Here is a 22,286-nt window from a genome sequence, read left to right as displayed (position 1 = left end):
TGCAGCGGGGAAACCGAAGAGTGCGTCTCAGTCGCAGGGGAACACAGAGATTGAGTCTCAGTGCAGGGGAAACACGAAGAGTGAGCTCTCAGTCAGTGCAGGGAAAACCAGAAAGACGTGACGTCTCAGTCACAGTGCAGGGGAAACAGAAAGACGGTGAGTCCTCAGTGCAGGGGAAACAGAAGAGTGAGTCTCAGTCAGTGCAGGGGAGAACAGAAGAGTGAGTCTCAGTGCAGGGGAAACAGAAGAGTGAGTCTCAGTCAGTGCAGGGGAAACAGAAGAGGTGAGTCTCAGTCTGCAGGTGGAAACAGAAGAGTGAGTCTCAGTCAGTGCAGGGGAAACAGAAGAGAAGTCTCAGTCAGTGCAGGGGGAAACAGAAGAGTGAGTCCTCAGTGCAGGGGAAACAGAAGAGTGAGTCTCAGTGCAGGGGAAACAGAAGAGTGAGTCTCCAGTGCAGGGGAAAACAGAAGAGTGAGAGTCTCAGTCAGTGCAGGGGACAACAGAAGAGTGAGTCTCAGCAGTGCAGGGGAAACAGACAGAGTGGTCTCAGTGCAGGGCAGGGAAACAAGAAGAGTGAGTCTCAGTGCAGGGGAAACAGAAGAGCGAGTCATCAGTGCAGGGGAAACAGAAGAGTGAGTCTCAGTCAGTGCAGGGGAAACAGAAAGAGTGAGTCTCAGTCAGTGCAGGGGAAACAGAAGAGCGAGTCTCGTCAGTGCAGGGGAAACAGAAGAGTGAGTCTCAGTCAGTGCAGGGGAAACAGAAGAGTGAGTCTCAGCTCAGTGCAGGGGAAACAGAAGAGTGAGTCTCAGTCCAGTGCAGGGGAAACAGAAGAGTGAGTCTCAGTGCAGGGGAAACAGAAGAGTGAGTCCTCAGTGCAGGGGAAACAGAAGAGTGAGGTCTCAGTCAGTGCAGGGGAAACAGAAGAGTGAGTCTCAGTCAGTGCAGGGGAAACAGAAGAGTGAGTCTCAGTGCAGGGGAAACAGAAGAGATGAGTCTCAGTCAGTGCAGGGGAAACAGAAGAGTGAGTCTCAGTCAGTGCAGGGGAAACAGAAGAGTGAGTCTCAGTGCAGGGAAACAGAAGAGTGAGTCTCAGTGCAGGGGAAACAGAAGAGTCGAGTCTCAGTCAGTGCAGGGAAACAGAAGAGTGAGTCTCAGTCAGTGCAGGGGAAACAGAAGAGTGAGTCTCCAGTGCAGGGGAAACAGAAGAGTGAGTCTCAGTCAGTGCAGGGGAAACAGAAGAGCGAGTCCTCAGTCAGTGCAGGGGAAACAGAGAAGAGATGAGTCTCAGTCAGTGCAGGCCGGAAACAGAAGAGTGAGTCTCAGTCAGTGCAGGGGAAACAGAAGAGTGAGTCTCAGTCAGTGCAGGGGAAAACAGAAGAAGAGTGAGTCTCAGTGCAGGGGAAAACAGAAGAGTGAGTCTCAGTGCAGGGGAAACAGAAGAGTGAGTCTCAGTCAGTGCAGGGGACAACAGAAGAGTGAGTCTCAGTCAGTGCAGGGGAAACAGAAGAGTGAGTCTCAGTGCAGGGGAAACAGAAGAGAGTGAGTCTCAGTCAGTGCAGGGGAAACAGAAGAGTGAGTCTCAGTGCAGTGCTGGGAGCAACAGAAGAGTGAGTCTCAGTCAGTGCAGGGGAAACAGAAGAGTGAGTCGTCAGTCAGTGCAGGGGAAACAGAAGAGTGAGTCTCAGTCAGTGCAGGGGAAACAGAAGAGTGAGTCTCAGTCAGTGCAGGGGAAACAGAAGAGTGAGTCTCAGTCAGTGCAGGGGAAACAGAAGAGCGAGTCTCAGTGCAGGGGGAAACAGAAGAGTGAGTCTCAGTCAGTGCAGGGGAAATAGAAGAGTGAGTCTCAGTCAGTGCAGGGGAAACAGAAGAGTGAGTCTCAGTCAGTGCAGGGGAAACAGAAGAGTGAGTCTCAGTGCAGGGGAAACAGAAGAGTGAGTCTCAGTCAGTGCAGGGGAAACAGAAGAGTGAGTCTCAGTCAGTGCAGGGGAAACAGAAGAGTGAGTCTCCAGTCAGTGCAGGGGAAACAGAAGAGTGAGTCTCAGTGCAGGGGAAACAGAAGAGTGAGTCTCTCAGTTCAGTGCAAGGGGAAACAGAAGAGTGAGTCTCAGTGCAGGGGAAACAGAAGAGTGAGTCTCAGTCAGTGCAGGGGAAACAGAAGAGTGAGTCTCAGTCAGTGCAGGGGAAACAGAAGAGTGAGTCTCAGTCAGTGCAGGGGAAACAGAAGAGTGAGTCTCAGTCAGTGCAGGGAAACAGAAGAGTGAGTCTCAGTGCAGGGGAAACAGAAGAGTGAGTCTCAGTCAGTGCAGGGGGAAACAGAAGAGTGAGTCTCAGTCAGTGCAGGGGAAACAGAAGAGAGAGTCTCAGTCAGTGCAGGGGAAACAGAAGAGTGAGTCTCAGTCAGTGCAGGGGAAACAGAAGAGTGAGTCTCAGTCAGTGCAGGGGAAACAGAAGAGTGAGTCTCAGTCAGTGCCCAGGGGAAACAGAAGAGTGAGTCTCAGTCAGTGCAGGGGAAACAGAAGAGTGAGTCTCAGTGCAGGGAAACAGAAGAGTGAGTCTCAGTGCAGGGGAAACAGAAGAGCGAGTCTCAGTGCAGGGGAAACAGAAGAGTGAGTCTCTCAGTGCAGGGGAAACAGAAGAGTGAGTCTCAGTCAGTGCAGGGGAAACAGAAAGAGCGAGTCTCAGTCAGTGCAGGGGAAACAGAAGAGTGAGTCTCAGTCAGTGCAGGGGAAACAGAAGAGTGAGTCTCAGTGCAGGGGAAACAGAAGAGTGAGTCTCAGTGCAGGGGAACAGAAGATTGAGTCTCAGTGCAGGGGAAACAGAAGAGTGAGTCTCAGTCAGTGCAGGCGGAAACAGAAGGAGCGAGCTCTCAGTGCAGGGGAAACAGAAGAGTGAGTCTCAGTCAGTGCAGGGGAAACCAGAAGAGTGAGTCTCAGTCAGTGCAGGGGAAACAGAAGATTGAGTCTCAGTGCAGGGGAAACAGAAGAGTGAGTCTCAGTCAGTGCAGGGGAAACAGAAGAGTGAGTCTCAGTCAGTGCAGGGGAAAACAGAAGAGCGAGTCTCAGTGCAGGGGAAACAGAAGAGCGAGTCTCAGTGCAGGGGAAACAGAAGAGTGAGTCTCAGTCAGTGCAGGGGAAACAGAAGAGTGAGTCTCAGTCAGTGCAGGGGAAACAGAAGAGTCGAGTCTCAGTCAGTGCAGGGGAAACAGAAGAGTGAGTCTCAGTCAGTGCAGGGGAAACAGAAGAGTGAGTCTCAGTGCAGGGGAAACAGAAGAGTGAGTCTCAGTGCAGGGGAAACAGAAGAGTGAGTCTCAGTGCAGGGGAAACAGAAGAGTGAGTCTCAGTCAGTGCAGGGGAAACAGAAGAGTGAGTCTCAGTCAGTGCAGGGGAAACAGAAGATTGAGTCTCAGTGCAGGGGAAACAGAAGAGTGAGTCTCAGTGCAGGGGAAACAGAAGAGTGAGTCTCAGTCAGTGCAGGGGAAACAGAAGAGTGAGTCTCAGTCAGTGCAGGGGAAACAGAAGAGTGAGTCTCAGTGCAGGGGAAACAGAAGAGTGAGTCTCAGTCAGTGCAGGGGAAACAGAAGAGTGAGTCTCAGTCAGTGCAGGGGAAACAGAAGAGTGAGTCTCAGTCAGTGCAGGGGAAACAGAAGAGTGAGTCTCAGTCAGTGCAGGGGAAACAGAAGAGTGAGTCTCAGTCAGTGCAGGGGAAACAGAAGAGTGAGTCTCAGTCAGTGCAGGGGAAACAGAAGAGTGAGTCTCAGTCAGTGCAGGGGAAACAGAAGAGTGAGTCTCAGTCAGTGCAGGGGAAACAGAAGAGCGAGTCTCAGTCAGTGCAGGGGAAACAGAAGAGTGAGTCTCAGTCAGTGCAGGGGAAACAGAAGAGTGAGTCTCAGTCAGTGCAGGGGAAACAGAAGAGCGAGTCTCAGTGCAGGGGAAACAGAAGAGTGAGTCTCAGTCAGTGCAGGGGAAACAGAAGAGCGAGTCTCAGTCAGTGCAGGGGAAACAGAAGAGTGAGTCTCAGTCAGTGCAGGGGAAACAGAAGAGTGAGTCTCAGTCAGTGCAGGGGAAACAGAAGAGCGAGTCTCAGTCAGTGCAGGGGAAACAGAAGAGTGAGTCTCAGTGCAGGGGAAACAGAAGAGTGAGTCTCAGTGCAGGGGAAACAGAAGAGCGAGTCTCAGTCAGTGCAGGGGAAACAGAAGAGTGAGTCTCAGTCAGTGCAGGGGAAACAGAAGAGTGAGTCTCAGTGCAGGGGAAACAGAAGAGCGAGTCTCAGTCAGTGCAGGGGAAACAGAAGAGTGAGTCTCAGTGCAGGGGAAACAGAAGAGCGAGTCTCAGTCAGTGCAGGGGAAACAGACGAGCGAGTCTCAGTCAGTGCAGGGGAAACAGAAGAGTGAGTCTCAGTGCAGCGGAAACAGAAGAGTGAGTCTCAGTCAGTGCAGGGGAAACAGAAGAGCGAGTCTCAGTCAGTGCAGGGGAAACAGAAGAGTGAGTCTCAGTCAGTGCAGGGGAAACAGAAGAGTGAGTCTCAGTGCAGGGGAAACAGAAGAGTGAGTCTCAGTCAGTGCAGGGGAAACAGAAGAGTGAGTCTCAGTGCAGGGGAAACAGAAGAGTGAGTCTCAGTCAGTGCAGGGGAAACAGAAGAGTGAGTCTCAGTCAGTGCAGGGGAAACAGAAGATTGAGTCTCAGTGCAGGGGAAACAGAAGAGTGAGTCTCAGTGCAGGGGAAACAGAAGAGTGAGTCTCAGTCAGTGCAGGGGAAACAGAAGAGCGAGTCTCAGTGCAGGGGAAACAGAAGAGTGAGTCTCAGTCAGTGCAGGGGAAACAGAAGAGTGAGTCTCAGTGCAGGGGAAACAGAAGAGTGAGTCTCAGTCAGTGCAGGGGAAACAGAAGAGTGAGTCTCAGTGCAGGGGAAACAGAAGAGCGAGTCTCAGTGCAGGGGAAACAGAAGAGTGAGTCTCAGTCAGTGCAGGGGAAACAGACGAGCGAGTCTCAGTCAGTGCAGGGGAAACAGAAGAGTGAGTCTCAGTCAGTGCAGGGGAAACAGAAGAGTGAGTCTCAGTCAGTGCAGGGGAAACAGAAGAGTGAGTCTCAGTCAGTGCAGGGGAAACAGAAGAGTGAGTCTCAGTGCAGGGGAAACAGAAGAGTGAGTCTCAGTGCAGGGGAAACAGAAGAGTGAGTCTCAGTGCAGGGGAAACAGACGAGCGAGTCTCAGTCAGTGCAGGGGAAACAGAAGAGTGAGTCTCAGTCAGTGCAGGGGAAACAGAAGAGTGAGTCTCAGTCAGTGCAGGGGAAACAGAAGAGTGAGTCTCAGTGCAGGGGAAACAGAAGAGTGAGTCTCAGTGCAGGGGAAACAGAAGAGTGAGTCTCAGTCAGTGCAGGGGAAACAGAAGAGTGAGTCTCAGTCAGTGCAGGGGAAACAGACGAGCGAGTCTCAGTGCAGGGGAAACAGAAGAGCGAGTCTCAGTGCAGGGGAAACAGAAGAGCGAGTCTCAGTCAGTGCAGGGGAAACAGACGAGCGAGTCTCAGTGCAGGGGAAACAGAAGAGTGAGTCTCAGTGCAGGGGAAACAGAAGAGTGAGTCTCAGTGCAGGGGAAACAGAAGAGCGAGTCTCAGTGCAGGGGAAACAGAAGAGTGAGTCTCAGTGCAGGGGAAACAGACGAGCGAGTCTCAGTGCAGGGGAAACAGAAGAGTGAGTCTCAGTGCAGGGGAAACAGAAGAGTGAGTCTCAGTGCAGGGGAAACAGAAGAGTGAGTCTCAGTGCAGGGGAAACAGAAGAGTGAGTCTCAGTGCAGGGGAAACAGAAGAGTGAGTCTCAGTGCAGGGGAAACAGAAGAGTGAGTCTCAGTGCAGGGGAAACAGAAGAGCGAGTCTCAGTGCAGGGGAAACAGAAGAGTGAGTCTCAGTGCAGGGGAAACAGAAGAGTGAGTCTCAGTGCAGGGGAAACAGAAGAGTGAGTCTCAGTGCAGGGGAAACAGAAGAGTGAGTCTCAGTGCAGGGGAAACAGAAGAGTGAGTCTCAGTGCAGGGGAAACAGAAGAGCGAGTCTCAGTGCAGGGGAAACAGAAGAGTGAGTCTCAGTCAGTGCAGGGGAAACAGAAGAGCGAGTCTCAGTGCAGGGGAAACAGAAGAGTGAGTCTCAGTCAGTGCAGGGGAAACAGAAGAGTGAGTCTCAGTCAGTGCAGGGGAAACAGAAGAGTGAGTCTCAGTCAGTGCAGGGGAAACAGAAGAGTGAGTCTCAGTCAGTGCAGGGGAAACAGAAGAGTGAGTCTCAGTCAGTGCAGGGGAAACAGAAGAGTGAGTCTCAGTCAGTGCAGGGGAAACAGAAGAGTGAGTCTCAGTCAGTGCAGGGGAAACAGAAGAGTGAGTCTCAGTCAGTGCAGGGGAAACAGACGAGCGAGTCTCAGTGCAGGGGAAACAGAAGAGTGAGTCTCAGTCAGTGCAGGGGAAACAGAAGAGTGAGTCTCAGTCAGTGCAGGGGAAACAGAAGAGTGAGTCTCAGTGCAGGGGAAACAGAAGAGTGAGTCTCAGTGCAGGGGAAACAGAAGAGTGAGTCTCAGTCAGTGCAGGGGAAACAGAAGAGTGAGTCTCAGTCAGTGCAGGGGAAACAGAAGAGTGAGTCTCAGTGCAGGGGAAACAGAAGAGCGAGTCTCAGTCAGTGCAGGGGAAACAGAAGAGCGAGTCTCAGTCAGTGCAGGGGAAACAGAAGAGTGAGTCTCAGTGCAGGGGAAACAGAAGAGTGAGTCTCAGTCAGTGCAGGGGAAACAGAAGAGTGAGTCTCAGTGCAGGGGAAACAGAAGAGTGAGTCTCAGTGCAGGGGAAACAGAAGAGTGAGTCTCAGTCAGTGCAGGGGAAACAGAAGAGTGAGTCTCAGTCAGTGCAGGGGAAACAGAAGAGTGAGTCTCAGTGCAGGGGAAACAGAAGAGTGAGTCTCAGTCAGTGCAGGGGAAACAGAAGAGTGAGTCTCAGTGCAGGGGAAACAGAAGAGTGAGTCTCAGTGCAGGGGAAACAGAAGAGTGAGTCTCAGTCAGTGCAGGGGAAACAGAAGAGTGAGTCTCAGTCAGTGCAGGGGAAACAGAAGAGTGAGTCTCAGTGCAGGGGAAACAGAAGAGCGAGTCTCAGTCAGTGCAGGGGAAACAGAAGAGCGAGTCTCAGTCAGTGCAGGGGAAACAGAAGAGTGAGTCTCAGTGCAGGGGAAACAGAAGAGTGAGTCTCAGTCAGTGCAGGGGAAACAGAAGAGTGAGTCTCAGTCAGTGCAGGGGAAACAGAAGAGTGAGTCTCAGTGCAGGGGAAACAGAAGAGCGAGTCTCAGTCAGTGCAGGGGAAACAGAAGAGTGAGTCTCAGTCAGTGCAGGGGAAACAGAAGAGTGAGTCTCAGTCAGTGCAGGGGAAACAGAAGAGTGAGTCTCAGTCAGTGCAGGGGAAACAGAAGAGCGAGTCTCAGTGCAGGGGAAACAGAAGAGTGAGTCTCAGTCAGTGCAGGGGAAACAGAAGAGCGAGTCTCAGTGCAGGGGAAACAGAAGAGCGAGTCTCAGTCAGTGCAGGGGAAACAGAAGAGCGAGCTGAAGTTCAGTGCAGGGGAAACAGAAGAGTGAGTCTCAGTGCAGGGGAAACAGAAGAGTGAGTCTCAGTCAGTGCAGGGGAAACAGAAGAGCGAGCTGAAGTTCAGTGCAGGGGAAACAGAAGAGTGAGTCTCAGTGCAGGGGAAACAGAAGAGTGAGTCTCAGTCAGTGCAGGGGAAACAGAAGAGCGAGTCTCAGTGCAGGGGAAACAGAAGAGTGAGTCTCAGTCAGTGCAGGGGAAACAGAAGATTGAGTCTCAGTGCAGGGGAAACAGAAGAGCGAGTCTCAGTGCAGGGGAAACAGAAGAGTGAGTCTCAGTCAGTGCAGGGGAAACAGAAGAGCGAGCTGAAGTTCAGTGCAGAGAAGAGTGGACTTTGCCGAGCAGCGACTGAACATCAGCCTGACACTTGGCTCCATCCCTGACCTTCTCGATCTGCTCCTGTGCTTAAATCATCCAAACCTGGGGTCTTTCCTCGCTCTTGGGCCCAGACTCTACCTCGACTCTGTTTCATCTTGGTTCTGCTGCATTGAATTGCTTTCAAATCTGCTCCGGCATTGGCCAAACATCGGCTCATTCCTTACCCTCCAGCGGGCCCCACTGCCTCAATCCCACCTGAGCCCACTTCACTGAAAGAAGAGGCATTGCTGTGCCTTCTTTATACAGTAATTGCACTTAAATGCTGATCCACGACAAATGGCCCCAAGATATTTAAAGTTACTGACTCTCTCCACCTCTGCTTAGGAATGGCTTATGGACTTCCAGTTTCCTCCTCCTTAAGGCAACAATCAGATCTTTGGTTTGCCGACATTAAGTGAGAGGTTATTGTTTTGGCACCATTCAACCAGATTTTCAATCTCTCTCCTATGTGCCAATTCTTCACTACCTTTGACTTGGCCAGTGACAGTGGGGTCATGAGTAAACTTAAATATGGCATTGGAGCTATGCAGTCATAAGTATAAAGCGTAAGTGTAAAGTATAAGTATACAGCTTCCCCCAAGCTCTCAGACTCCTCAATACCCGAAGCCTGGACTGACACCTTGCCCTATTGTCCTGTTTATTATTTATTGTAATGCCTGCATGGTTTTGTGCACTTTATGCAGTCCTGTGTAGGTCTGTAGTCTAGCGTAGACTACAGTGTTGTTTTTTTACGTAGTTCAGTCTAGTTTTTGTACTGTGTCATGTAACACCATGGTCCTGAAAAACATTGTCTCATTTTTACAATGCACTGTACCAGCAATTATGGTCAAAATGACAATAAAAGTGACTTGACTTGACTTGAGCAGAGCAGGGGGCTAAGCACACAGCCTTGTGGTGCACCTGTGTCGATGGAGGAATGAATGTGGAGATGATTTTGCCAGTCCAAGCTGAATGATTTCTGCAAATGAGGAAATTGAGCATCCAGGTACCACCAGGTAGAAAATTGTAACACCTCCACTCGACCCAACCATCTAACATGCACCTTCCTATCAGTGGGAGCCTTTACCGTTTGAAATCCCTCAGTAACGCAGTCCCAGTGTAAGTAATGGAAGAAGGAGCACACTATATTCGAGTCTTTAGAAAGGTCTCGGCCTGACACATCGACTGTTTACTCATTTCCATAGATGCTGTCGGATCTGCTGCATTTTGTGTGTGTCACCTATCCCAGTGCCCACCTCAGAATCCAGAGAAGCAAGTCACAATCCCCGCCCAACCCTAGGGCTATTTAAACAGAACAAACACGTCATCAGCAATGACAAAGCTCTTTACCTTTGCTTAGCTGATACCATCTTCCTTGCGGAGAAGTTTAAAAAGATCATTTTAAGTTACTTTGTTGTGTCAAAAAGTTTGTGATGAAAGGTCTTTGACCTAAATCTTTCTTTCTACTGGCAACGACTGGCCATAGAGAATTTCCATCACTATTTCCACTGCGCAATCACCTGCAGTATTTTACTCAATTAACTGAGTGGATTTACAGTACAGTATTGTTTCTCCATATAAGACTCAATAGGACTACTATTCCCAGCAAGCATCTGGTGTCCGCAGGCACTTCCAAACATGCGCGTTATTGACGTTGAAGTATTGTGGGGCTAAATTGCAGTGCGAGTTGGAGAGTTCGCGAATTCCCGTACTTATCTCTAAATTCCTAGAAATATTAGGCAAGGAGCGCGAATATCCCTATTAATCTGGGTTAAAAGCGCTGTGCTTGGAGGCTGGAGGTCAGGCGAATGGCATGCTAGGAGATGTAGTCGGTCTTTCCCCAGTCTCGCCGTGTGGCCTGCAAAGACTACAATTCCCGGCAGGCGTCGGCCAAAAGCCGTGTCAGCGGCTTCCGCTCTTGCGCGCTGGTGGGCGAGCGGACTGGAACCCGGAGTCAGGATTCGCGAGAGTCGAACCTGCGCGGAAAACCAGGCGGAAAGCGGGGGGCAAAACCCGGCGCGGCCTGCGCCCGGCCCCGGAGGGAGGTAGGTGGCTGTGCCGCCCGGTCTCACAGGAGGGCAAGGGAAGCGGCCGTGGCGGGAGGGAGGGGTCCGGCTCGGCGCCCGCAGCTGCCGATTGGTGCTTGCAATATTTTGGAACTTCGCACCGGCGATCGATACAATGTTTCCATTCCGGCCGCCATTCCGCCTGTTCTTTGTTACAATGTTGCCAGGCGGAGCGCAGCGGATCGCTGTTAAAACCCGGCTGAGGGCCGCTGGCGGCCGCATGGATCGGCAACGGGAGGGACGCTCAGACAACCTGGAATGGCGGAGGCGGGGAGTGCAGGCGGAGCATTCCCAGCCTATACCCTCCTCCAGCAGCCAGCCGGGGACAGTCGGAGCCTGTTGGGTTCGGGACGTTGCTCTGCCGGTGCGACCTGATCTAATAGCAGCACCAACAACGCAGACTCCATCCCGGCAACGGCAATGATGCACATTGCTTTTTAATGCACGGCGATGCTGGACACACTCTGTCTCTTTGATGGACCGGTAGCAGTATTAATAATAGTGCACAATCTCTTCTGAAGGGTGGCTCCACTATAATTAATAAATGGCTCCTATCGGTCTTCGGCCGGCCTTGCATAGCAAAAATACAAAGTGTTGGTTAATCCTTAACTTGTATGTGTAGCTTGTTTCCTTCTCTATCCACGAGAAAGCAGCAAGAGCACTGATTATTAACACTATACTCAGAATATATTTTTTCCCGTCCAGAACTCAGAAAGAACAGTAACTCGCAGTCATCATTCATGTACAGTATTAACAGATGGTCTCCCTTTAACCAGGGAGGGGAAAAAAGCAGCAACGACGCACTCTTTATTAGCCTAATTTTTTTTTGGGACTGTCTTCACTGTCAAGAGAGCAGCAACAGCGAAAAGGCACGGTTTGGATTAATTAACAATATTTCTGAACCATTTCTGTATCTGCAGCTGGGTGAATGTAGCAGCAAAACTGATTATTTATTAAAAGGCACTCTATCAAGAACGTTAAATTTAAAATGTGTTGAATGGTGGGGGTTTTTTTGCATCAGAAGTCTACATGGTTACAAATATACTTAAAAAATTTTTAAACCCTTATATTTAAATATATTAAAATAAAGTTACTGGCCGTTGGAATGACCACAGATAAATGTACAATATTGAATGAACAAAGAAACACTGGGCTAATGTGGCATATGTAGGTATGACCTTTTGCTATGAGGAAAGCTTTGAAGCTCTTGATCAATGCACAGTATCAGAGGTGTCTAGCAATGTTTAAACATAAATTGTTTATTTTTCCACTGTGTGGGCTATTGAGAAAAAATCAGTGGGCCCAGGTCATTAGCAAATCCTGTCTAGACTTTTAGCTGGATCTTAAATGTTTTATTGTTGCAACTGTTTCATCACGTTTTCTTTTAAATTACCAGAAATCTACTTATCTGATTTGAAATATGGTATGAACATAATTGTGCAGGGTCAATGATGATGCAGATCGAGCTGGGGCTGTTTGCATACATCAGCTGCCTCATCATGGCTTTGTGTGTGAGCATTTTTATTCCACAAAACTTTCTGTACCCTGAGAAATCGGTCGATTTCAAGCATTGGTTGGTTGCGTGTTTATAAATGGAAGGTTCCTATTGCTTCTCCTTGAGTTTTCAGAGAGGAGCTGGATCTGCAGTAAAATTAACCAATTTAGACATTTAATAGTGGATGGGCTTGAATAGAATGGGGCACCTTTGGACTTTCAAATGTTTGTGGATGTCAGGAAAAATAAAAATCTTTTTTATATATATATAAAAAAGTTTCCATCAAAAATTCTGCCACTTATAGCTTCAGTTTATAAATGAGTTGGATGAAGAAGTGGAGTTAGTAAGTTTGCAGATGGTTCGGAGGATGGCGGTGGTTGGCCACAGCAGGATATTGCCAGGGTGCAGAGCTGGGCTGAGAAGTCGAATGTGAAGTTCAGCTCAGCTCGGAGTAGTGTGAACTGGTTCACTTTGGAAGATCAAACTTGAAAACAGAAGTACCGGGTTAATGGCGCAATTCTTAGAAAATTAGAGGGCGAAGTAGGAGGGAAGAGTTAGACCAGCACCCTATTGGGCAAGGTAGTGTTCATGGGTTCAATGTCCACTTCAGAAGTCTGATGGCAAAGGGGAAGAAGCTGTTCCTGAATCACTGAGTGTGTGCCTTCAGGCTTCTGTACCTCCTTCTTGATGGTGGCAATGAGAGCAGGGCATGATAGGGGTCTGTAATGAAGGACGCTGCATCTTTTAGGCATCGCTCCTCGAAGATGTCCTGGGTACTAGGGAGGCTCGTACCCATGATGGAGCTGACTAATTTTACAACTTTCTGCAGCTTATTTCAATCCTGTGCAGTAGCTGCCCCCTCCATACCAGACGGTGATACAATACTTTTCATAGTACATCTGTAAACACTTGCAAGTGTTTTTGGTGACATACCAAATCTCAAACTCAAGTGCTGTTGTGCCTTTTTTATAGCTGCCTCAATACAGGTTAGATCCTCAGATATTGACACCCAGGAATTTGAAATTGCTCACTCTCTCCACTTCTGAATCCCCTATGAAGATGGGTGTGTGTTCCCTCGTCTTACTCTTTCTGAAATCCATAGACAGTTCTTAGCTCCTTCTGACGTTGAGTGCAAGGTTGGTGTGGTGAACCCACGCAGCTGGTATATCTCGCTCCTGGATGCCCTTTCGTCACCTTCTGAGATTCTGCCATCAATGGTTGTATCATCAGCAAATTTATAGCTGGCATTTGAGCTGTGCCAAGCCACACAGTCATGTGTGTAGACAGAGTAGAGCAGTGGGCAAAGCAGACACCCCTGAGGTGCGCCGGTGTTGATCGTCAGCAAGGTGGGGATGTTATTTCCGATCCGCACAGGCTAGTCTTCCAGTTAGGAAGTCGAGGATCCAGTTGCAGAGGGAGGTAATAGGCCCAGGTTCTGGAGCTTTTAATAAGACTGCATTTAAACACTTGTATTTCTATTGTGGTTCCAGTGCTTTGCAGTCAAAGTACGGTACAATGCAACAGTCTCCGATATAGATACTGTATATCTAAGATGTATATCTTAGACACAGATGTATTTTTTAGATATATAAAAGCTATATAGAGCCAGGATACCTAAGACTTGAACAATACGGTATTTGTCAATGTGGAGCGGAGAGTGAGTTTGTAAATCTGGCAGGAGTAAAGAATGTTGGGAGTGGTGAGGGTGGAGTGCCATGGAGGAGTGTGGGACAGGTGGCAGAGAAGCAATGTCAGGGGTGGGGACTGGCAGCACAGGGGCAGGCACACCCAGTTCTGAGACACCAGACACGGTCACTTGATTCTAAACAATTGGTTTATTGATTATTACAACGTGTCCCTGGTGCTCCCCACTCCCTCCCCCTCTCCCTTCCCATTTTCCCAACCATGATTCCCATGATCCGCCCCCTTCCCATACTCAGTCCACAATAGAGACCCATATCAGATTCAGGTTTATCATCACTCACATAAATTTTTTTGTGGCAGCAGTACAGTACAATACTTAGAATTACTACAGTACTGTGCAGAAGTTTCATTAACAAGGTACTTTCACCCACAGAGCTGGAGCTCAGTGGGTTTTTTTTGGTGTTTTTTTTTGCACCATTCTCTGTGAAACTCTAGAGACTGTTGTGCTTGAAAACCCCAGGAGATCAGCAGTTTCTGAGAGAGTCAAACCACCCTGTTTGGCATCAGCAGTCAAAGTCACTTAGATCACATTTCCTTTCCACTCAGATGTTTGGTCTAAACCACAACTGAACCTCTTAACCATGTCAGCATGCTTTTATGCATTGAATTGCTGCCGCATGATTGGCTGATTAGATATTTGCATTAATGAACAGGTGGCCACTGGATGTACCTAACTGTGCCAAAATGACCGTACTTTTCTGTAAGGTCTGCTTTGGGGGTGTTCACTGGCAGCTGCACCGCTTGCAATTCCTTAGTCAAAGAAACAGTCCAAATGTGTCTGCAGGAAAATTTGGGTGATATTTTGCATGGGGTAAGAAATAGCAAGTAAGTAAGCGTCATGCTACCGAAGTGCCAGCCAGTCCCCATTTAGAACAAGAGATCTGTCGGGGGCTCAGTGCTGCTGCCATTGCTGTGTCTTGCACTATTACCATCCTCGGAGTCAACATTGACCAGAAAGCCAACTGGATTGGCCACGTCACTATTGTGACTACAAGTGGAAGACAGAATGTTTCCAAATCACAGCTCCTACCACCCAGCATCGATCCTGACTTCCAGTGCAGTTTATATAGATGTTGCTTCTGTGACCACCTAGGTTCCCCTAAGTACTGAATGGTACGCAGTAGGTTTAACATCAATGTACATATCAGTCACCAAATACAACTCTGAGATTCATTTTCTTAAAGGCATTCAAAAAAGTGCAATAGGGTCAGTGAAAAACTATATACAAAGGCTGACAAATTGTATAAATACTAAAAAACCCAAGTTTTAATAATAAATAATGCTGAGAACTTGAGTTGTAGGGTCTTTGAAAATGAGTCCAAAGGTTGTGTTCAGTGATCATTTTGGTGTGGTGGTGAGTGAAGATGTCTATACTGGTTATTAATTCTTCTTGAACCTGGTGATGTGGGACTTGTACCGCCTTCCTGGTAGGAGCAGTGAGAAGAGAGCGTGGCCTGGGTGGTGGATGCTGCTTTCCTGTTGTGGCAGTGCTGTTCGTTGTTGTTGAGTGCCGTTGAGTCCTAGTCGATTCATGGGGTCTTCATGGCAAGACACGGAAGTAGATTGCCAGGCCTTTCTTCTGTGCGGATACTGCTGCTGCCAGGTTGGGACCCAGCCAGGTTCGAACTCAGGACCCTCCGTCTTGAAGTCCGGTGCTGGTGCCTCCGGCTGGCCCAGCGCACTTTGTGGATGTGCTGAACTGGCAAATGTCAGTTGCTTTTTGATGTGAATGTGAATGGCTACTGGGGATTAAGTGGGGGAATGAGATGTACGAAATCGTTCTGAGGAGGCACAGATTGAATAGACTGAAAGGTCTCCCACATGACAGGCAAATATGAGAAAAGCATCTGAGAAACTCCTCGCTTGACACTACACATCCAACAACATAGAGTAGTACAGTATGCCTCCAAGGTGTGCAGACCTTTTAACCTACTCAAAGATCATTCTAACCCTTCCCTCCCACATAGCCCTCCATTTTTCTTTTATCCATGTACCTCTCTACGAATCTCTTAAATATCCCTAACGTGTCTGCCTTTCCATGTACCTGCCACTCTTAAAACATCTGACATCCCTCCCATACTTTCCTCGTCACCTTAAAATTGTACCCTCGTGTATTGGGAAAATGTTGCTGGCTGTCCACTCAATGCCCCAGATCAGGAATATGATAGACATACTCTTCATTGGCCTGAGTGAGTGCAGCTCCAGCAAGATTCGGGAGGGCTTGACACCGACCCACGTGAAGCACCCTGCTTGATTGGCATCAATTAGGCTTCTACCATTCAAAATAGTTATTCTCTTTCTCCCACCCCACCCCATCAGCAGTATCCCCTCGACAGTACGCATGGCATTTACTTGCTTAGAGGCCCCTGCAGAATCTCCAAAGCCCTTGCTGTCTGCCGTGGAGAAGTATGAGCTCATCTGGTGTAAGGGAAGGTCACCACCCGCACGTTCTCCCCGAGTTGTATGTCCCTGAGACGTAGGAGCAGTATTAGGCCATTCAGCCCATTGAGACTGCTCCGCAATTCTATCTGGGCTGACCTATCAACCCTCTCAACTCCATTCTCTTACCTTCTCCCTTTGACACCCTTACTATCTTATCAATGACCATTTAAAATACACCCAGTGACTTGGCCTGCACAGCTGTCTGTGGCAGTGAATTTCACAGATTCACTATCCTCTGCCTAAAGAAATTCCTTCTCATCTCTGTTCTAAAGGTATATCCTTCTGACAAATAAACTCTTTTTGGGCTTCTATTTTAAGGCTGTGTCCTTTGGTGCTAGAATTCCCCAATATAGGAAACATCCTCTCCGTATGCACTTTATCTAGGTCTTTCAATATTCAACAGGTTTCAGTGAGATCCCTCCTCGTTCCTCTAAGCTCCAGCAAGTACAAGCCCAGGGTAATAAAATTCAACTCGTACATTAACTCTTTCATTCCCAGGATAATTCTCATGAATTTCCTCTGGGCTTTCTCCAATGTCAGTGCATCTTTTCTCAGATAAAGGGCCCAAAAGTACTCACAATACTGTCAAATGCAGTCTGGTCAATGCCTTATAAATCCTCTGCAATACCTCCTTTATACTCTATTTCCCTCAAAGAATGCTAACATTGCATTTGCCTTCCTTACCATCAACTTAACATGCAAGTTAACCTCCAGGGAATCTTGCAGGAGGACCCAAGTCACTTTGTATCTGTGATTTCTGAATATTCTCCCCATTTAGAAAATAGTCTGTGCCATTTTCCTTCCGCCAAATTGCGCCATCCAACTTCAGGAATGTGTCACTTTCCCATCGGTAGGTCTAAATCTTTGTACTGTGGGATCATCAGGGTTACAATGCTTCACAGAGGCGCTCGCCACTATCTTCTTAAAGTCAGTTAGGGATGGGCGGTGAATATCAGTGCTGTCCACATCCTAAAAAAAGAACAGAACGGCCAATTTTACACAATCTTGCAGAGAAGTTCTATAAAGATCTGTTAAGTTTAATAATCTAGATTGCCTTCTGCTCATTGCTGCTGTCAGAGGAGGAGGAGGTACAAGATCGTGAAGACCCACACCTAATCGTCTAGGGACAACTTCTTCCCTTCCCCTCCAGTACCATGAACAATACCTCACTATTCCTCCTTCATAAGTTTTTTTTTGTAACTTGTAGTGATTTGTATGTCTTGCTGCCACAAGACAATGTCAGTGACGATAAACCTGACTGATTCAGAGGAATGAATATCACAAAGGGTAGCCTTCTTATTTGAAATAGTGCCATGTGATGTGTATGCTTACCAAAAAAAACACAAAGCATATTTCAGCTTAATATCCAAAAGATATTGCAGCGTTTGATCAAAGTTGTTAGATACGGATGGTTTGCCATATTAGAACCTATTTTATTGAATTATTTTATTAGATATTGAGCATGGTGACAGGCCTTCCCACGTGCCCAGTTACACCCTTGTGACCGATTAACCTAATCTAACCTGGGTGCTTTTGGATTGTGGAAGGGAACTGGAGCAGCAGAGGAAACGCGCGCAGACACAGGAAGAATGTAAAAACGCCTTACGGACAGCAGGAATTGAACCTGGGTGGCTAGCACTACAACAGCGTTACATTAACTGCTACTCTGCGGTCCCACTTCCCACTGCTGATGCTGGCACGCGTTGGAAAATTCCAGAAAGTCAGTTCCATTCCTGTTGGTACAAATTTTTATTGCTGAAAGGTCTGGTCAATGTTGGTGGAGTCCCAGGAATCATCCATTTTAATCTACCTATTATACTCTGGATGAGTCATCAAGCATTACAGCACAGAAACAGGCTCTTTGGCCCATCTAGTCAGTTCTGAAAGATTATTCTACTCCCATTGACCTGCACCTGGACCATAGCCCTCCATACCCCCCCCCCCATCCATGTACATTTCCAAACTTCTCTTAAATGTTGAAATCAAACCTGCATCCACACTTCTGTTTGCAGCTCGTTCCACACTCTCACTACCCTGAGTGAAGAAGCTCCCCCTCATGTTCTCGTTAAACATTTCACCTTTCATCCTTAACCCATGACCCCTAGTTCTAGTCTCACCCATTCTCTGGAAAAAGCCTGCTTGCATTCTCCCTGTGTTTACCACTCAATTTTGCATACCTCAGTCAAATCTCTCCTCATTCTCTGGTGATTGAAGTCCTAACCTATTCATTCTTTCCTTATAACTCGGGTCCCCAAGTTCCAGCAATATCGTTCTAAATTTTCTCTATGCTTTTTCAATTTTATTGATCTCTTTCCCATAGGTAGGCGACTAGAACTGCACACAATGCTCCATATTAGGCCTCACCAATGTATTACACAACTTCAACACAACTGCTGCACTCCTGGATTTATGAAACCCAATGTGCCAAAAGCTTTCTTTACTGCCCCATTTACCTGTGATGCCACATTCAAGGAATAATGGATCTGCATTTCCAGAGCCCTGTGTTCTACCACACTCCTTAATGCCCTACCACTCACCGTTGGAAGTCCTAGCTTGGTTTGTCTTCCCAAAGTGCAACACCTCACACTAGCCTGCATTAAATTTCATCTGCCATTTTTCAGTCCGTTTTTCCAGCTGGTGCTATGCTCTCCTCCATGTTCCAGAGACACACAGGTTTGTAGCTTAATCGGTTATGTGGGTGGAATTGGGTCAGAAGATCACTAAATAAAACATGAATGAAATATGTCTAAGCAGATGATGTTGTCCATATCTACTGAAGTTCCCTGGACCGAGGGATAATTCCAAAGCTCTTTTTGAGATACACAGCTGCGCCTGTTTAATTTGCTCTAATTAATCCCAGTGTTCTTGATTTTTCTTTCCCCTATGACAGATGGCTGGAGATGGACTCGATGAAAGATTGTTTGTCTGTAAGTATGAAAACAGTTGTGTCTGAGTGTACAAAAATCAAACTTTTCAGTGTATTTGTAGTAGTTTGAAAATGTGCTTTTTTGTGCTGTCATGTAGCAAGTCACCAGGCACTTTGCCTTCTGTCAGGTCCCACGGGTACCAGGGTGATAATGAGTAGGTAGTCTTGTCAGCGTCAGGTTGAATGAGAAGTGATTGTTATGCACTCAGTGGCTACATTATTAGGTACCTTCTGTACATACATTTTGTGCATACGCATAACAGAAGCCATCCACTTCAAGATTTGGCATGTTGTGCATTCGAAGATGTTCTTCAGCACGCCGCTGTCTTAACGCATGATTATTCGAGTTGTTATCACTTTCCTGTCAGCCTGATCCTGACTGGCCATTCTCCTCTGACCTTTCTCATTAACAACGTGCTTTTGCCCACAGTCTGACGCTCACTACATTTTTTTTGTTTCTCACACCATTCTCCACAAACTCTAGAGGCTGGTGTACTTGAAAATCCCAGAAGATCAGCACTCTCTGAGACACTCAAGCCTTCCCATCTGACACCAACAATCATTCCGTGATCAAAGTCACAGAAGTCTTCCCTGTTCTGATAATTGATCTGGGCAACACCTCAACCTCTTGGCCATCTCTGCATGTTTTCATGATTTGAGTTGCTGTCTCATGATTGACTGAGTAGACTCTGAGTGTACAAAGATACTGCAGCAATTGCCCTGCTCTTCCCTGTGCCCTTGTAACCACTGGTAACTGAAGGTGCTTTAAAGATGGCACTCTCAACAGCACCACACTTTGCTCAATGCTGAATTCGATTCCAAACTGAGATTTTATATTTACAGTCGGCCCTCCGTATCCACGGATTCCGCATGTGCAGATTCAACCAACCACGGACCGGGAAAACCCGGAAGTTCTCTCTCCTGCACTCGTTGTTTGAACATGTACAGACTATTTTTTTTCTTGTCATTATTCCCTAAACAATACAGTATAACAACTATTTAATTAGCATTTACATTGTATTAGATATTATAAGAAATCTAGAGATGATTTAAAAGTACAAGCAGTCCCCGGGTTATGAACGAGTTCCGTTCCTGAGTCCAACTTTAAGTCGGATTTGAAGTCAGAACAGGTACATCCGGTATTATTTAGCATCAGTTAGTCAAATGTTTGTCTTATTATATAGTGTATATTTTACCTTTCTATGCATATAAAACACTTAAGAAATATATGTACTTCAATAACTAAACCACTGCATTGCTTAGTAATAATTGTAGTTTTCATCGGGGCAGTGCCTTTCTCATGTTCCTTTAAAATTGTTCTGATTGTTTACTGATGTAACCTAAAGTTTTAGCAGTCGCCGATGGCGTTTCACCTCTTTCCGATCGCTTTATTACTTTCACTTTATTTTCAATCGTGATCGTGATTATTTTCGTGAACAGAAACACTGCGGACTCAGAGCTCTGGCGCCAGGTCCTAATGTCCGCCGCACTGAGACAGGTTAAATAAGGGACTTGAGTTAAGTGCTGAAAAGAGTAGACGTGATTCAGTGAGACCACCTCTCTGCAAACTGCTTTCAAACAAACTCTTCAATAGATTCTTCATGGTAATAGATGACCAGGAGGGTAGGTTATGAAGGCTCTGGTCAGTCCCTTTCTTATTCCCATGTTCAATAGGTCATGGATTCAACCCCATAACGAGATCTGAATGAGTAATACACATCTGTCACAGAATATTGGAGGAGCTCAGCATCTATGGAGGGAAATAAATAGTCAAATGTTTTGGGCCGAGATCCTTTGTCAGTCTTGAAGGGTCCCGGCCCAAAACGTCGACTGTTTCTTTCTACCTTGAGGTGCTGCCTGACCTGCTGAGTTGCTCCACTGTTTTGCAAGATCAGCAGCATCTGCAGAATCTCTCGACGAGCAATGTGCAAAGTTGCTTTATTGCCGTGTCATATCCTGTGTGGCACTCTTAACCAGTACAGTCTAAACAACTGGGTCACTCCTGTCTAAGGGGGATATTCTATTCATACAAGGAGCTTCATTGCACCACAATGTGTGAAGATGCCTGAAAAAAAAGTTACTTCAAACAAGGCAGGAGTGAAAAGTTATAAAGGGAAACGATTTTGATTAGAAGCAGGTTCTTTATAGAAGTCTGCCTTGGAATTTAACCAGAACCAGAAATGACATTAAACAATCTTGAATCTATTGGATATTTCAGACATAAAGGACAGATCTTAGACTCTAGTTAGAAGCAGTGAATGGCGTATCCAAAATGATACATCTCTCTAAAACAATTTGTCACATCTAAACATGCGGATCTTGAGCAAAACTGGTACAAGACTTGGTGAAAAATTGTTATATTAAAAAAAATTCTATTACTTTTTACGCAGAGAGGTGCAAATGGGTATAAGCCATTGTTCCAACTGCAATTGGCAGGATTTCCCAGTGGCCAACCACTTTAATTCCAAACCCCAATTGTATTCCAACGTGTCAGTCCATGGCCGCCTCTTGTGCCACAATGAGTATATCCTCAGGTTGGAGGAGCAACACGTTACTTTCCGTCTGGGTAGCCTCCAACCTGATGGCATGAACATTGATTTCTCTTAACTTCCAGCAATTTTTTCCCTCCCTCTTCTCTCTTCTTCAATCCCCCACGATGGCTCCCCCTTAAACCTTCATTTTTCCTCTCCTGCCTGTACCGTCCCCTTGGTGCTCCTCCAACTTTCCTTCTTCCAGCCCTTTAACTTTTCTACCCATCACCTCCCAGCTTCATCCCCCCCCCCCACACCCACCCATCCAACTTAACCCATCACCTCCTAGCTTCATCCCCCCTCCCACACCCACCCATCCAACTTAACCCATCACCTCCCAGCTTCATCCCCCCTCCCACACCCACCCACCCAACTTAACCCATCACCTCCCAGCTTCATTCCCCCTCCCACACCCACCCACCCAACTTAACCCATCACCTTCCAGCTTCATTCCCCCTCCCACACCCACCCACCCAACTTAACCCATCACCTCCCAGCTTCATTCCCCCTCCCACACCCACCCATCCAACTTAACCCATCACCTCCCAGCTTCATTCCCCCTCCCACACCCACCCACCCAACTTAACCCATTACCTCCCAGCTTCATCCCCCCTCCCACACCCACCCATCCAACTTAACCCATCACCTCCTAGCTTCATCCCCCCTCCCACACCCAGCCACCCAACTTAACCCATCACCACCCAGCTTCATCCCCCCTCCCACACCCACCCATCCAACTTAACCCATCACCTCGCAGCTTCATCCCCCCTCCCACACCCACCCACCCAACTTAACCCATCACCTCCCAGCTTCATCCCCCCTCCCACACCCACCCACCCAACTTAACCCATCACCTCCCAGCTTCATCCCTCCTCCCACACCCACCCACCCAACTTAACCCATCACCTCCCAGCTTCATCCCCCCTCCCACACCCACCCACCCAACTTAACCCATCACCTCCCAGCTTCATCTTCCCTCCCACACCCACCCATCCAACTTAACCCATCACCTCCCAGCTTCATCCCCCCTCCCACACCCACCCACCCAACTTAACCCATCCCCTCTCAGCTTCATCCCCCCTCCCACACCCACCCACCCAACTTAACCCATCACCTCCCAGCTTCATCCCCACTCCCACACCCACCCATCCAACAACCCATCACCTCCCAGC

The 22,286-nt window shown here is 47.8% G+C and overlaps 1 protein-coding gene across 3 annotated transcripts in view; it reads left to right on the top strand.

The window, feature by feature from the left end:
* Positions 1–9,869: 9,869 nt before the first annotated feature.
* The window catches only part of prdm15 (PR domain containing 15), an 81,208-nt gene continuing 68,791 nt past the window's right edge, over positions 9,870–22,286 (top strand). For 2 of the 3 annotated variants that reach the window (XM_059968746.1, XM_059968745.1), the window contains exons 1-2: positions 9,873–9,995; positions 18,548–18,584. In XM_059968746.1, the coding sequence (XP_059824729.1) occupies positions 18,548–18,584 (37 nt within the window). In that variant the 5' untranslated portion in view covers positions 9,873–9,995. Of the gene's footprint in view, positions 9,996–18,547; positions 18,585–22,286 lie in introns of all 3 variants that reach the window. The other variant, XR_009511872.1, reaches the window with a different exon arrangement.

This window comes from Hypanus sabinus, chromosome 4 (assembly GCF_030144855.1).
Source record: "Hypanus sabinus isolate sHypSab1 chromosome 4, sHypSab1.hap1, whole genome shotgun sequence".
Taxonomy (NCBI): Eukaryota; Metazoa; Chordata; class Chondrichthyes; order Myliobatiformes; family Dasyatidae; genus Hypanus; species Hypanus sabinus.
This window is presented reverse-complemented; position numbering and strand designations above follow the sequence as displayed.